This window comes from Perognathus longimembris, chromosome 28 (assembly GCF_023159225.1).
Source record: "Perognathus longimembris pacificus isolate PPM17 chromosome 28, ASM2315922v1, whole genome shotgun sequence".
In the NCBI taxonomy this organism is placed as follows: domain Eukaryota; kingdom Metazoa; phylum Chordata; class Mammalia; order Rodentia; family Heteromyidae; genus Perognathus; species Perognathus longimembris.
The window spans coordinates 99,925,584-99,941,049 of NC_063188.1; the positions used below are offsets into that span (position 1 = coordinate 99,925,584).

Below are 15,466 nucleotides of genomic sequence, written 5' to 3' on the forward strand. Positions count from 1 at the left end.
GGTTTTCACAGAAAAGTCTGTGAGAGTCTTATTTCCAATTAAACAGCAAAAAGCCAAATGTAGAGGTGTGGCTCAAGTGGTAGAGAACCAGTCTTGAATCATGTGCAGTTGGAGTTCCAAGCCCCAGTACCAGAACACAAACAAAAAAGCCAGCAAGTGAACATGTTTCTAACACTAATAGACAAATAAAGACAAAGGAAATCAACCAGTGGCTGAAACTCAAGCCCAATGGGACTATGAAAGCTTCAACAGGATCACTAAAACACCATAGCTCAGACATATGACCTTCCCGTCCCTGAACTCCACCCTCACCCCACTAGAGCTCCTATTGACTCCAAGACCCAGTTGGTGACTTGATTATCCCCAGAGCTGATGTTAAAAGTAAGCTGTACCAGCAGATCTTACCAGTTGTCAGTGCTATTATTTTTTTCTGTTTGTTCAGGGCCCATGCCAATCCAGCTGGCAAACATTTTGTACAGCTCATTTATTCTACCAAGTTTATTATATATTTAGCTTTACTGTTCTCTGATGTGAGCCTACCTGTAATCATTACAATGTGCTTGTGAAATATTTTTTTTACCTTCTGCCCATTAAGAAATGGAGTTAAGCTGGGTGTTGGTGGCTCACACCTGTAATCCTAGATTCTCAGGAAGCTGAGATTCAAAAACCAAAGTTCAAAACTAGCCCAAGCAGGGAAGTCAGTGAGACCCTTAACGCCAATTAAACACCAAAAATCCAGAAGTTAGGCTGTGGCTCAAAGTGGGAGAGCACTAACTTTGAGTGAAAAAACCTCAAGGACAGTGCCCAGGATCTAACTTAAATCCCCATGACTGGGAGGAGAGGGAGAGGGAGGGAGGGAGGGGAGAGAGAGAGAGAGAGAGAGAGAGAGAGAGAGAGAGAGAGAGAGTTGAAAGTCCTTTCCTCTTGATTATGGATGGATGAGCTTCCCTTAGCATTTGACTTCTAAAGAATAAAATACAGTGGAATGATTTCCAACGCTAGGTAATTAAGGGAGATACCTGCCCAGCCTGGTGCCTGGAAGCACACACTTCCTCCTGTTTCCCTTCCTTTTTCTCAGGAAATTTGTTTTCAAAGTTTCGTCACCAATTAACACATTGTTCAAAAGCCCAAGCTATAGAGAGACTACCAGCCAGCAGCATCTACCAATCCACACATAAGAGGAATTTTCCACAGGACCCAGCCTGGCCACTGTCTGACTGTAACTACATGAGAGACATGAGCAAGAACCATACCACTAATGGCAACTCCTTTGTACAACTACTAAAGATATAATAGTAATAGCCATACAACTGACTGTGCTGGTGGCTCAAACTATTTAATTAATAGGAGGCTGAGATCTGAGGATCACAATTAGAAGCCAGCCCAGGCAGTAAAGTATATGAAATTCTTAGCTCCAATTAACCACCTGAAAGTCATAAGTAGAACTGTGAATCAAATGGTAGAGCACAAGTCTTGAGTGAAAAACAATTGCACAACTGTGCCTAGTGACTCCTCCCACCCCAACCATGAGAGAAAAATAATTATTGTTGTTTTAACCGTCTAAATTTAGAGATGGCTGGCCAGGCAACAACAGATAACTGGAATACTGAAAAGTTGGCTGACCACAGACTGTCTGACCTTCTAGGTTGAATTCTTCCAGAAAGTTGTTTTCTTTTCCCAGAACAATGGTTTGAAAAATTACTGAACTGAAATTCCCATAAGTGGAATATGCAGTCCCTAGTTCTGCATTGTCCCTACCACCGTTAACTACTTTTACTGGTCTAAGTCAACCTTTTTAATATACTTTTATTGTTATTACTAAGGTGTTGTACAGAAGGGTGACATTTCAAGTCCCTTATGAAGTAAGACTATTGTCCCAATGGTGTGACCAAAGCAGATCAAACTGTTCAAATAAATTTCTTACTTATACATATACTTTGATAAAGAGTATTCTTCAGGTGCTTTAAATTCTTCTCACTATGTCTTTGTGTTGTTCCAGAAAGCTGGAGAAGGATTTAATAGAGAAGATATAGAGCAGTCTTATATAAATGTCCAATCTCAAAATATTTGAGGATCAAATTACACTAGAAATTGGAACTGATAAAAGGAATGTGATGCCAAAATACAATAATCTGAAGGAAATGCAAGGATGCTCTGATTTCCTCAGACTACATAAAATAGATATAGATCAGGCTACATTTCACATTTTACTTATCAACTCCTAAAGAAAGTCTAGGGAATTTGGATTGGAAAAAACATCAAGTTATCTATTGCCTTCTTACTAATATCCTGCAGATCACATCACTTACATTCTGTGCTATACATAATGCCATCAAACAAAAAACTTCTGTGCAGGACTATAATTTGTATCGACATGTGAATATTCTTTACATATTGTTAAAAGATAGAGAAAAAGAAGGCAGACCTGTTTGGTCACAGTAGAATAAGGGTGACTTAACAGGGAGGCTGGCTTAAAAGCATTTCTGTCAAAGGAAAGGATCCCGAGGGAAAGAAATTACTTTTGACTCAAGCCAAGCAGTTAAGCAAATCCTCTATTTTAAGCAAATTTGATGAAGTGACAATTCTGAAAGCCAATCCCTAAAACTATACCTTTAGGGATGACCACCCAATTAATTTCATTCTTGCTGACATTTCCCATTGCCTTAGAAACTACTTAATGCACATCAGCACTGCTAAAATGGATTCCATGAGAATGGAAGATAGAGGTATTTATCTCCTAGCCCCACAAAGAAACAAAAAAAATGTATTTCAGGGCTTTTTTGGAAAGATAATCACAGTGTGTGGTTCCAAATAAACTAGTAAAAAGGAGCTAGTTCAGAATCCTTACCACTCAATTCCCATGAGAATTTTCAGGTCTAAAAGATGTCAATTAAAGCTCATGGATATTATGAAGCTAAAATGTGCTACCATGCCTAAAAAAAACAGTCAGTTCCTAAAAAGGAAAGAAAAAAAAACAGTCCTAATACTTTGCCGTGGAAACAGCATCTTAAATTTCTTCATGTTGTTTTCTCTGGATTAGACAGTCTGAGAAAAGAAAAATTACAAGTATTACACTGACTTTCATTCTTGAAGAATTTTTTTCCAAAGGTTAACCAATTTAATGTTTGTGAAAAAGGTAGAATCTGCTCTCTGCATTCACACATTCCATATCCACAAGTCAGAAAAATAAGGAACCTATACTCTACACGCACAGACTTCTCCTTTTCGTTATTCCCTAAACAATAAATTGTGTCAAGAATTTACATAGCATTTTCACTGTATTAAATATTATAATCAATGTAGAGATAATTGAACTTAAACCAGGATACATGCATAGGTTATATGCAAATAGCACATCATTTTCTATAAGAAACTTGAGCATCCTCAGATTTCTGCAGGATATTCTAGAACCAATCTCTCACCAGGAATGACTCTTTGTTTTCTACTGACAGAAAAAAATAACTAAAGGAATGAAATAATTTGCCTAAGCCCCTAAAGTCACTCAGCATTTTTTCCAAGGCATGAATAAAATATTAACAATAGTCAAGATCATTAGAATCTGACAGCCCTTCAGCATCTTGGGATAATGTTCATTTAGGGGTTTTTCAATTAGCAACCCAAGCCCTGCTACACATCAAAATGAATTTTTTTTTAAAACTTGAATATTGAAGAATTAAACAGGCAACATCTCTACTATGGAGAAGGAGAAGCTCTAGATAAAGGACATGATAATTTAGAAGATAGTGACAATTCAACTATATGTTGATGGTAATACAGATATTGAAAAAATCATTTTCTAAAGTCCTCAGATTTGAATCATCAGATTTTAGAACCCAAAATGTAAAAATCTCAACTGAATAATTTAGATTGGGAATGAAATGGGTTAGGCAGACTGAGATAATGCAATGAGGGTGGAGACCTGAGGACTGTGGAGCAGATGGCTTTAGATCATTAACTATCATTAACAAAGAAGATCTAAAGCATTTGCCTTCTTCCTTTGTGCTTTTGACTGAAGTCAGGGATAGGAGGGAGCTGATTCAGCTTTGGGCCTATTCCTTAAGTCACTACTAACTTCTAGGAAACTTTATAGGTGCATCTCTTAGGTTTGAAAGGCAGAGGGCAGAAATGGCAAAGTGGAAGCATAAAAGGGAAATGCAGTGACTCCAGTTTAAGCCAAGGGCAGGTAAGAGACCTATAGTTTCTAGAATCCAGGACACAGTAGAGAGTTGAAAAGGATGGTAACAAGAGACCAGGATATTATCTTAAAAAAACAGTCTAAAGTTCTAGAGACCAGGATACCAGCCAAGGCTAAAAAATAGACCACTGAAATTAGGCTTCCAAATATGATGGTATGACAAGGGGGACAATTCCTTTCCACATCAATCAAGCAGGAAACTTGTCAAAAAGCAATCACCATAAGATTGAAAGAATTAATCAAAGCAAAGAATAAATTAAGAAAACTTTAGCCACAGCTTGAGCATAAGTAGAGCAAGATTTTGTGGCCTTCTTGCCTGGAACTGCTTCTGTCTTCCCCTTACAGTACAAATTTACTGTTACCAGGATAGAGTAGCTGCAAAGTAAGCATCTTTACTGTCATGGAGGATGAACTCTCTTGGGGCAGGGAGTGAATCTGTAGCTTTGTTAGTTAACAATGGCCAACCTGGTGAGAGAAAAGGAAGAAAGGAAGGGAGGGAGGGAGGGAGGGAGGGAGGGAGGGAGGGAGGGAGGGAGGGAGGGAGGGAGGGAAAGAAAGAAAGAAAGAAAGAAAGAAAGAAAGAAAGAAAGAAAGAGAGAGAAGGAAGAGAAGGAAGAAAAGGAAGGAAGAATAGAGAAAAGGAAGAAAGGAAGGGAGGGAGGGAGGGAAGGAGGGAGGGAGGGAGGGAAGGAGGGAGGGAGGGAAAGAAAGAAAGAAAGAAAGAAAGAAAGAAAGAAAGAAAGAAAGAAAGAGAGAGAAGGAAGAGAAGGAAGAAAAGGAAGGAAGAATAGAGAAGAGGAAGGGAGGAAGGGATGGAGGGGAGGAAGGGAGAGATGGAGGGGAGGAAGGGAGAGAGAGAAGGAAACCAAAGAAAAGAAAGGGGGAAAGGGAAAGAGAGAGAGAGAGAGAAGAAAGGAGGGAGAGAGATGGAGGGGAGAGTAGAGGGAGAAAGAGGGAAAGAATGTAAGAGAGAAAGAAAGAGAGAAAGACAAGGGAGGGAGGGACTAAGGGAGGGAGGAAGAGAGAGAGGTAGGAAGAGAGGGAGGGAGGAAGAGAGGGAGGGAGGGAGGAAGAGAGGGAGGAAAAGATAAGAGGGAGAGATAGAGAAGAGCGAGGGGAGTGGAGTAAGAGAGAGAGAGAGAAACCAAAGAAAAGGTGGGAAAGGGAAAGAGAGAGACGAAAGGAGCTAGAGAGGAGAGGAGTAGAGAGGGAGAAGGGACAAGAGAAAAAGGAAAGGAAAGGGAAAAAAGAGAAAGGAAGAGAGGGAAGGAGGTAGGAAGGAAAAGAATGAGAAAAGAAGGGAAGAGGAGGAGGAAAGGAAAAGAACACAGAAACAGTAAAGGCCACAATATGAGGGCTAAGTAAACACTTTGCACGTCCCTAGTTGAATAGGAAACTAGATCCATGTGAAGGGAAGAACAGAGAGAGCCCATTGGGAGGTGAAATCCAAGGCAACTGGAAAAAGGAGAAGCCCTATAGGCTCCAATGTTTGAGCACAAGCTCTTCCCTAATCACTGGTTGACCACTAAGCTGTTCATACATAGGAAACATCATCAGAAGTGAGCTTTAAAAAAATACAAATAAGAACTTAACAGTAGGAAAAACAGCCACACACTGAGGGAGGCCCCTTCTGCAAATAATTCCAGGAAAATCACTTTTTAAAAGCCTCCAAAAAATAAAATCACACTCCAGAGTTGCTACAACATTTAGTTAACATACCATTTTCAATAACTAACACTTATGTTATATAAAGAAAAAGGGTAGCAGAATCAATACATAGGAATTAACTCTGAATGAACCCCGATACTAGATTTGGCAAAGGTTTGAAGGTAGCCATTGTAAGTTACTTCAAAGAACTAACCTATAGTTAAACAATTAATGACAAAGAATCACAGTTGAGAACCAGAAACTATAAAACAAATGGAAATTCTGGAGTGGAAGACAGATCAATAGAAATTATTCAATGTGGAGAACAGAGAATGAAAGCAATGGAGAAGTAGGCCACAGCAGAAGAGAGTCTGGTCCCAGGAGCCAAGAGCACCAGCAGGCAAAACAGAAGTAATCTAAACCTGAGCTGAACAATTTCTCAATTATAAGCCTTTTAATCATTTAAAAATGAGGATAACAGTACATAGGCTCCCTGAGTTGAAATGAGGATAAAATGAACTGAAAATTGTAAAGCCCTTTCTGGTGTATTGTAAACACATAATAATGGTTAGCTGCCACCACCACCACCACCACCACCATCATAATCATGATCATCATCATCATCATCATCATCATCATCATAATCAATAAACAACATTTTGCTAGGGGAAGAAACCTATGGCTGGCAGGCACTGAATCCAAACGTTTTGAAGGAAACTGTTCTACTTAATAGGTCCTATAGGCAGATGGGGAAAAAAGAAGTCAAATTATAGTTGCTACTGGGTGAAAAATCTTGATAGCAGGGTTTTTTGACATGCATCACCTCAACAAATATCTTTTAATTACTTACCAAGTATATAATTTCTTCCCCATGTCTCTCCATACTTATTTCTCAAGTATTTCTGCTTTTTAAAAAGATTTTTCAAGGGCTGGGGATATAGCCTAGTGGCAAGAGCACTTGCCTCATATACTTGAAGCCCTGGGTTCAATTCCCCAGCACCACATGTATGGAAAATGGCCAGAAGTGGCGCTGTGACTCAAGTGGCAGAGTGCTAGCCTTGAGCAAAAAGAAGCCAGGGACAGTGCTCAGGCCCTGAGTTCACGGCCCAGGACTGGCCAAAAATAAAAAAATAAAATAAAATAAAAAGATTTTTCAAGTTCCCACCTGAGTATGAAAATCTAGGAAATTTTCTTCTATATATGTATTCATAAGTAGGTCTAGAACTAACTTCAATTTCTTTTACATTCTAAAGAGCTTTCTTTCTTCCCCCATTCCATGAATGGGGGCCTGTAATTACATGGAGGATCTAAATCACACAATATCAGAAATAAGAATTGGCAAAACATGCTAGAGGTTTTGTTAAAACCAAAATAACGGATAAGTCAGATACTCTGACTTGAGAAAAATTACAAAGAGAATCTAAAGAGAATCTACCCCTCCAGATGTCTTTATCGATTTCACTCTTTTCTTTAATACTTACTCTGTTTTGGGAACAGCTTTTCTTAGCCAGAAGAAATCAGACTGTGCTAAATACTTTCGGGTTTGCAGGACGTTGCCAAAGTAGTCCGATTCTGAAAATTTGATCTAAATAAAAGAAACCACAACATCATTGTTCTAAGTGAAAATGAAAGATACCCCTAAAAATAGACTTTAACCCAGAAGAGAAGTTGTGGCTTCTCCTCATCTCTCAGTCATGACTAGCTAAAGCAGGCTTCACAAAGCCATGAAATTTAATCTCAGTGATTTCCTTTTAACATAAAAAGCTCAAAAAATTAATATAGAAGGAAGAAAGATGGCGCCGATAGAATAGGGAGGCACCCCGACTCGCTCCAACGGCATAGTGAGCTGGGAACCCCAACACCCAACACCCCATCAAGAACCCAGCAAAACCAGCATCCAGAAGCAGTGGAGAAATGCAGGAAAACAAAAAGGAGCAAAAAAGAAGAACCGAAAACCTACACGGAGCCGGAGATTCACCGGGGCGCCCTCCCCCCACCAGCCGACCCGGGCCCAAACAGGGCCAGGCTGGGAAAGGGGAACCCGGCGATCAGCAGACAGGCTGCCAGGAGCGCAGAATTCATATAGGGGGAGACCCCACGGACTCAAGGCAGGGTGCGGACCAAGACACACACCGACAGCAACGAGAAGTTCGGGTCCACACCGGGTTTGGACAAGGGAACCCAGCGCGGCAGAAATCGGGAACCAGGGAAGCCACCACGACACTTAGCCAACCCCTGGAGGGCCAACGGCTGCGCGGGACACACACACAAAGCAGCAAAAGTGAGTGCCCTCCCCTCCCCCCTCCCCCACCCCTGAGGGAACAAAGAACCCCCAAATCAGGCGGGGAAGCTCCCATCAGGCGCTGGGAAGTCAGTTTAGCAGGGGAAGGGCCCAGCAGCACCAACACCCCACAGGTTCCTGAACTGGCAGAACCGGCCCCGCCCCCTTCCCAACAGGGGCCGGGAGATAGGCGGTTGTGCAAACCCCACCTGAGGCGCCTGGACCTCGCAGACTCTTACAACTAAAACCACAGGCGCTGGTGGGCAATACCAGCCCAGCAGGGTCACCTGAGCCTGATCACGTCCCCCCTCCTCACAGCGGAGGTGAGGTCTGAAGGTGCCAAGCCACACCCGGACAGTCGATCCCACTGGGCCCCACACATACCGCCCCCCCCCAACGGACTCGTGGGAGGGCGCAAGCACAACCCAACAACCCAGGACTTGCTCTGGGAGGCATATCCCGCCGAAGTGCCTGTTGCACTGGACGCACAGCGCACAGGACGGCGGGGCCCCCGGCGACAGCGCCCGCTCTGGTAGGTGTACCCTGCACTGGTGGGCGGGGACACAGCGGCAGCACCTGCTGCCGTAGACACGTCTACACAGGAGGGAGGGAGGAGCTACAAACCAAACCTGAGAAGCCATCCAGATCTCCAGATGCGCAAATCACAAAGAAACATAACTCAGTTCATCAAAGGGCAAGCCAACTCGCCAGCTCCAAAAAGCAGCACGACTGAAGAGGAGATGGAGACTAAAAAAGCAAATGAGGCCATGTTAACAGGAATGATCGAAAGCGTCAGAAATGAAATCAGAAAACAATTCCAGGAATTTAGAGCGGAAATCTGGAAGGACACCCAGGAAGCCAAGAAAGAAATGGAAGCAAAACTGGATACAATGCAAACCTGCTTTAAAGAAATGGAAGCAAAAATGGATACAATGCAAGCTGCCTTTAAAGAAAATCTCCACATCCTAAGAATTGAAATGCATGAAAAAATAGATTTAAAATACAACTCTTTAAAGGAAGAAATCTCCACGATCAGAGCTGATATGACAACCATAAATAGCTCACTGACATCCATAAACTCCGCAATTGAAACCATGACACAAAGAGTAGACCATATAGAATCCAGAATATCTCGCCTGGACGATGAAGCAGCTGACAACAACCAGAAAATGACCACACTCCAAGAAAAGGTGAAGCTTCAGGGAAGACTAATCCAGGAACTAATGGACAAAGACAAGAGATATAATCTGCGCATAATTGGAATAGAAGAAGGAGCCGAATACCAGAGCAGAGGGCTTAATCATGTTCTCAATAAAGTTATTGCAGAAAACTTCCCCAATCTCACAGGGGACCCCATCCAGGTAACCGAAGCCTATAGGACACCTGGCAGGCCAGACCCCAGGAAAGCCACCCCAAGGCACATAATATTCAAGACTACAGACCTCAAGATTAAAGAGCAAATTCTGAATTCAGCCAAAGCAAAGAAGGAAACTTTTTTCAATGGGAAGAGGATTCGAATAACATCCGACTTATCCACACAAACTTACCAAGCTCGAAGCGAGTGGAAGAACACCATCCAAGTACTCCAGAATAACAATTTACAACCTCGGATCAAATATCCAGCGAAATTGGAGTTCACATTCGAAGGGAGAACCAGATCTTTCCACACCAAAGAGGAGCTAAAGGAGTATGTGAATAAAAAACCAGCCCTACAGCGAATATTAAGAGGGGAACCCCACCCAACAGAGATCGTAAAAGACACACAGACAGAATCAGAAAGAAACTTCAATAGCCAAAGTCCAGCAGAAACACAAGCTCACTAAAGACAAGAAGAAAAAAAAAAAAAAAGAAGAAAAAACAGCCCACCAAGAAAATGGAAGGAGAAAAAACACCCTTATCCTTGATCTCTTTAAATATAAATGGTTTAAACTCCCCGATAAAGAGGAGCAGACTGGCAGAATGGATTCGCAAACAAAAAGTTGACATCTGCTGTCTACAAGAGACCCACCTTACAGCAAGGGACAAAAACAGGCTTCGAGTGAAAGGATGGAGCAAGATCTACCAAGCAAATGCATCCACCAAAACGGCAGGTGTAGCCATCCTAATCTCAGACAAGCTGGACTTCTCTTTAAAGTCCACTCAAAAAGACAAAGAAGGACACTACATATTAATACAAGGAAAAATACAGAATCAAGAAATCACGGTGATAAATGTATACTCACCAAACAAAAGAGGCCCGACATATGTCAAGCAAATTCTCAAAGAATTACAGAGCAAGATAGACGCAAACACAATCATAGTGGGTGACTTTAATACTCCTCTCTCTCCAAGAGACAGATCCAACACCCAGAGGATTAGTAAGGGAGCTGAGGACCTAAATAACACCATTTCCCAAATGGATCTAACAGACCTATATAGAACCTTTCACCCCACAGAGACCCAATACACCTTCTTTTCAGCAGCCCATGGATCATATTCCAAAATAGACCACGTCATAGCCCACACAAAGAACCTCAGCAAATACAAAAGTATTGACGTCATCCCATGTATTATATCTGATCACAGTGGATTAAAGGTAACCCTCAACAACAAAGGATACCACAGAGCCTATACACACTCTTGGAGGCTAAACCCCACGCTGCTATCCAACACTTGGGCCACAGATCAAATTAAAGATGAAATCAACGAATTCATAAGCCACAATGACAAAGAAAACACATCACAAAGAAACCTATGGGACACAGCTAAGGCAGTACTGAGGGGCAAGATCATTGCACTCAGCACCCACATTAAAAGAATGGAAGCAGAGCAGGTGAATACCCTCACGATGAAACTAAAACAACTGGAGAAACAAGAAATGACAGAATCTAAAACGACTAGGAGGGGAGAGACCACAAAGATTAAAGAAGAGATAAATCTGATTGAAAATAGAAAGACCATTCAACAAATAAATAAGACTAAAAGCTGGTTCTTTGAGAAAATAAACAAAATTGACAGACCCCTTGCAAGACTTACAAAAAAAAGAAGAGAAGAGACTCATATTCGTAAAATCAGGGACTCCACAGGAAAAATTACAACAAGTACACACGATATTCAAACAATCATAAGGAGCTATTTCCAAAACCTCTACTCAGCAAAAAACAATAATTCTACAGAAATGGATCAATTCTTAGAGAAGTACAAACTGCCCAAACTGAACCAAGAAGAAATAAATCAGCTAAATAAACCAATAACTTACGGTGAGATACAGGAGGTAATCAAGAACCTCCCTACTAAGAAAAGCCCAGGCCCAGATGGATTCACCAACGAATTCTACAAAACCTTTAGTGAGGAGCTAATTCCAATACTCCTCAAACTCTTCCGCGAAATAGAAATGGAGGGAGAAATCCCAAACTCATTCTACGAAGCTAATATCATACTAATTCCCAAACCAGGCAAAGACCCAACAAAAAAAGAGAACTACAGACCAATATCACTAATGAACACAGATGCAAAGCTCCTCAATAAAATATTAGCTAATAGGATCCAGAAACTGATCAAGAATATCATACATCATGACCAAGTAGGCTTCATCCCTCAGTCACAAGGATGGTTCAACATCCGTAAATCAATCAACGTAATTCACCACATAAACAGAACTAAAATCAAGAATCACATTGTTATCTCAGTCGATGCCCAAAAAGCCTTTGACAAAATACAACATCCATACCTATTAAAAGCTTTGGAGAGAACAGGAATAGATGGAACATTCCTCAAAACAATAAAAGCCATATACAACAGACCAACTGCTAATATCATATTAAATGGAGAGAAACTTAAATCATTCCCCCTAAAATCAGGAACAAGACAAGGATGCCCACTCTCCCCACTTCTGTTCAACATAGTGCTGGAATCCCTAGCCATAGCAATAAGGCAAGAGGAGGACATCAAAGGGATCCACATCGGCAAGGAAGAAATCAAGTTATCCCTATTCGCAGACAACATGATCTTGTATCTGAAGGACCCAAAAAACTCAGTACCCAAACTCCTACACCTAATAAACCAATTTGGCAAAGTAGCAGGATACAAAATCAACCCACAAAAGTCAGCAGCTTTTCTGTACACCAGCAATAGACAAACAGAAAAGGAAATTATGGAAACAATTCCATTTACAGTAGCCAAAAAAAGAATAAAGTACCTAGGGATCAACTTAACCAAGGACGTGACGGACCTATTCAATGAAAACTACAAAAATCTAATAAGGGAAATCAAAGAAGACACAAGGAGATGGAAAGACCTCCCATGCTCATGGGTAGGCAGAATCAATATAGTGAAAATGGCCATATTGCCCAAATTGTTATACAAATTCAATGCAATACCTATCAAAATCCCAGCCACATTCTTCACTGAAATAGAGAAACCAATCCATCAATTCATATGGAACAGCAAAAAACCTAGAATAGCCAAAGCAATTCTAGGCAAAAAAAGCAATGCAGGAGGTATCACAATACCTGACTTCAAGATCTACTACAAGGCCATCATAACAAAAACAGCATGGTATTGGTATAAAAACAGATCGGAAGACCAATGGATTAGAACTGAAGACCCAGAAATAAAACCGCACTCTTACAGCCAACTGATATTCGACAAAGGAGCTAAAGATATACAATGGAATAAACATAGCCTCTTCAACTACTGGTGCTGGGAGAACTGGGCAGCCATATGCAGAAAACTCAAAGTAGACCCAAGCCTATCACCATGCACCAAGATCAACTCAAAATGGATCAAGGACCTCAACATCAGACCTGAATCCTTGAAACTACTGAAGGACAGAGTAGGAAAGACACTAGAACTTATAGGCACAGGAAGGAACTTCCTGAATAGAGTCCCAGGGGCACAACAAATAGGAGAAAGACTCGACAAATGGGACTACTACAAATTAAAAAGTTTCTGCACAGCTAAGGACATAGCCACCAAAATAGAAAGACAGCCAACGATATGGGAAAGGATATTTACCAGCACAGCAACAGACAAAGGCCTGATATCGGTCATCTACAGAGAACTCAAAAAACTAAGCCCCTCCAAGCCCAATAAACCTATTAGGAAATGGGCAAAAGAGCTAAAGAGAGACTTCACAAGAGAAGATATAAAAATGGCAAAGAAACATATGAGGAAATGCTCAACATCCCTGCTAGTAAAGGAAATGCAAATAAAAACAACCCTGAGATACCACCTCACCCCAGTTAGAATGGCCTATACTCTGAACTCAGGAAACAACAAATGCTGGAGGGGCTGTGGGGAAAGAGGAACCCTTCTCCACTGTTGGTGGGAGTGCAAATTAGTACAACCACTTTGGAGAACAGTATGGAGGTTTCTCAAAAAGCTCAATATAGACCTACCCTATGACCCAGCCATACCACTCCTAGGCATCTATCCTAAACAGCAAAATCCAAGATATCAAAAAGGCATTTGTACTACCATGTTTATCGCGGCACAATTCACAATAGCTAAAATATGGAAACAACCCAGATGCCCCTCCACAGACGAATGGATCCAAAAAATATGGTACTTATACACAATGGAATACTACATAGCGATTAGGAATGGTGAAATATTGTTATTTGCAGGGAAATGGTCAGAACTCGAACAAATAATGTTGAGTGAGACAAGCCTAGAACACAGAAAACAAAGGGGCATGATCTCCCTGATATATGACTGTTAACAAAGGGAGACGGAGAGACAGTAGAGACCAAGTCTGTGAATACTGTATATGTTCTTGATACATTGTATATTGCATATATGTCAACCTGACCTAGACAAGGGATAGAAAAACAGGTTGTAAGATATCATAAGAAATGTACACACTGCCCTACTATGTAACTGCACCCTCTTTGCACAACACCTTGTAAAAAAATTTATGTCCAATTAATAAAAAATAAATAAATAAAAATTAAAAAAAATTAATATAGTCATATCTAGATTACAGTTTAAAAAAACAAGAGAAGATAAGCTGTACTCGTTTACAGTGTGTTCCATTTACTTTATAATTGACAAATCTACTTTAACCTTTACTGAACATATTATCTTAGGTTTGAAATTTCTTGGCTCACAAGTTCTTGATCTTTTCTTTATTTGTCACATAAAATTCTTCTAATAACATTCAGTTTAGTCAGCTGAAACCACATTTAGCTTATAGATAATGATTTAGTCAAATGTTAAAATCCAATTTACTGCAATCAGCATTTGTTCATAAAGGGGGAAAAAACGTGAAAGCAATCCAGAGATCTATTTTCCACCCGAAGCACAATGGAGTCACCAGAATAATTTAATTACTATCAGAATGTATCTATTAATAGTCAAAAAGGCTCAGATTACTAAAAAAAATAATTAAATTGTAATGACAAATCATAGGTTATAGACTGCATGGGAATACAGGAAGTTGATGGCTCGCAACAATGTTATCTTCTACTAGGACCAAGAAGCACAAATTTATTGTTGTGTCTCTTGCTCTTATTTATCAGTGCTGGAGATCTAACGCAGTGGCCTGGCAGGTGCTGGGCAGGATCTCTACCACTGTGCTCCATCCCCAGCTCTTTTCTTTTCTTTTTGGGGGAGGGAGGGGAGGAGAAGAATGGCAAACAGTTTCAATCTTGTCACATTGTGCCTACAAAACTAACAATATTTAACCTAGTAATTGTATATAATATTTATGTAATCATAAAAAATGATCATTTTTAGCGATTTCTAATGCTTTGGTAGCAAAAAAATTTAACAGTAAAACCAGAAAAGAATGCAAACAAAAAATAAAACAAAACATATAAGGCAAGCTAAGAAACACATTTGAATAAGTGAATAACCAAGAATACTAAAGTTCTTATTACCTGTAACTTTTGATGGCTATGGTTTACCATAGTCTTAAAAGTAAAAATGAAAATAATGGCCAATGCATGGATATGAAAACCACAAGCACTGCATTACATATATGAATGTATACTCACAGGATGATGTATACAATAAATAGGTCCTGTGCATTGGCCAATGTCGACTTCCTCCCTAACACAGAGTAGGTATTGTGACTGGAGAGAAACTTTTCTGAGCATTTTAATAATCTTCCCAGGAAGCCAGGCCAAAATATAAAGGAAGGTGTACAACAATTAACACTAAGTGAAGAAAGGCAAAATGGAAATTGTGGGTTGCTGATATTTTGGTGTTCTGCTTGGCCAACAAACTAGGAAAATATGACTCTAATTGTCCCTTCATCAAACTATTCAGGTAGGAGACAGGAGGCTGATCAATAAAGCATGGCCTATTCATATGAGTTTAAGAATGTTCAGTATATATGAATCTCAAACAATCTCAAAAAC

General features: G+C 40.4%; 1 protein-coding gene across 1 annotated transcript in view; it reads right to left on the reverse strand.

The window, feature by feature from the left end:
• The window catches only part of Phex (phosphate regulating endopeptidase homolog X-linked), a 217,686-nt gene that overhangs the window by 58,791 nt on the left and 143,429 nt on the right, over window positions 1-15,466 (reverse strand). The window contains exon 14 of the mRNA XM_048335888.1: window positions 7,324-7,427. Coding sequence (XP_048191845.1) covers window positions 7,324-7,427 — 104 coding nt within the window. The remainder of the gene's footprint in view (window positions 1-7,323; window positions 7,428-15,466) is intronic.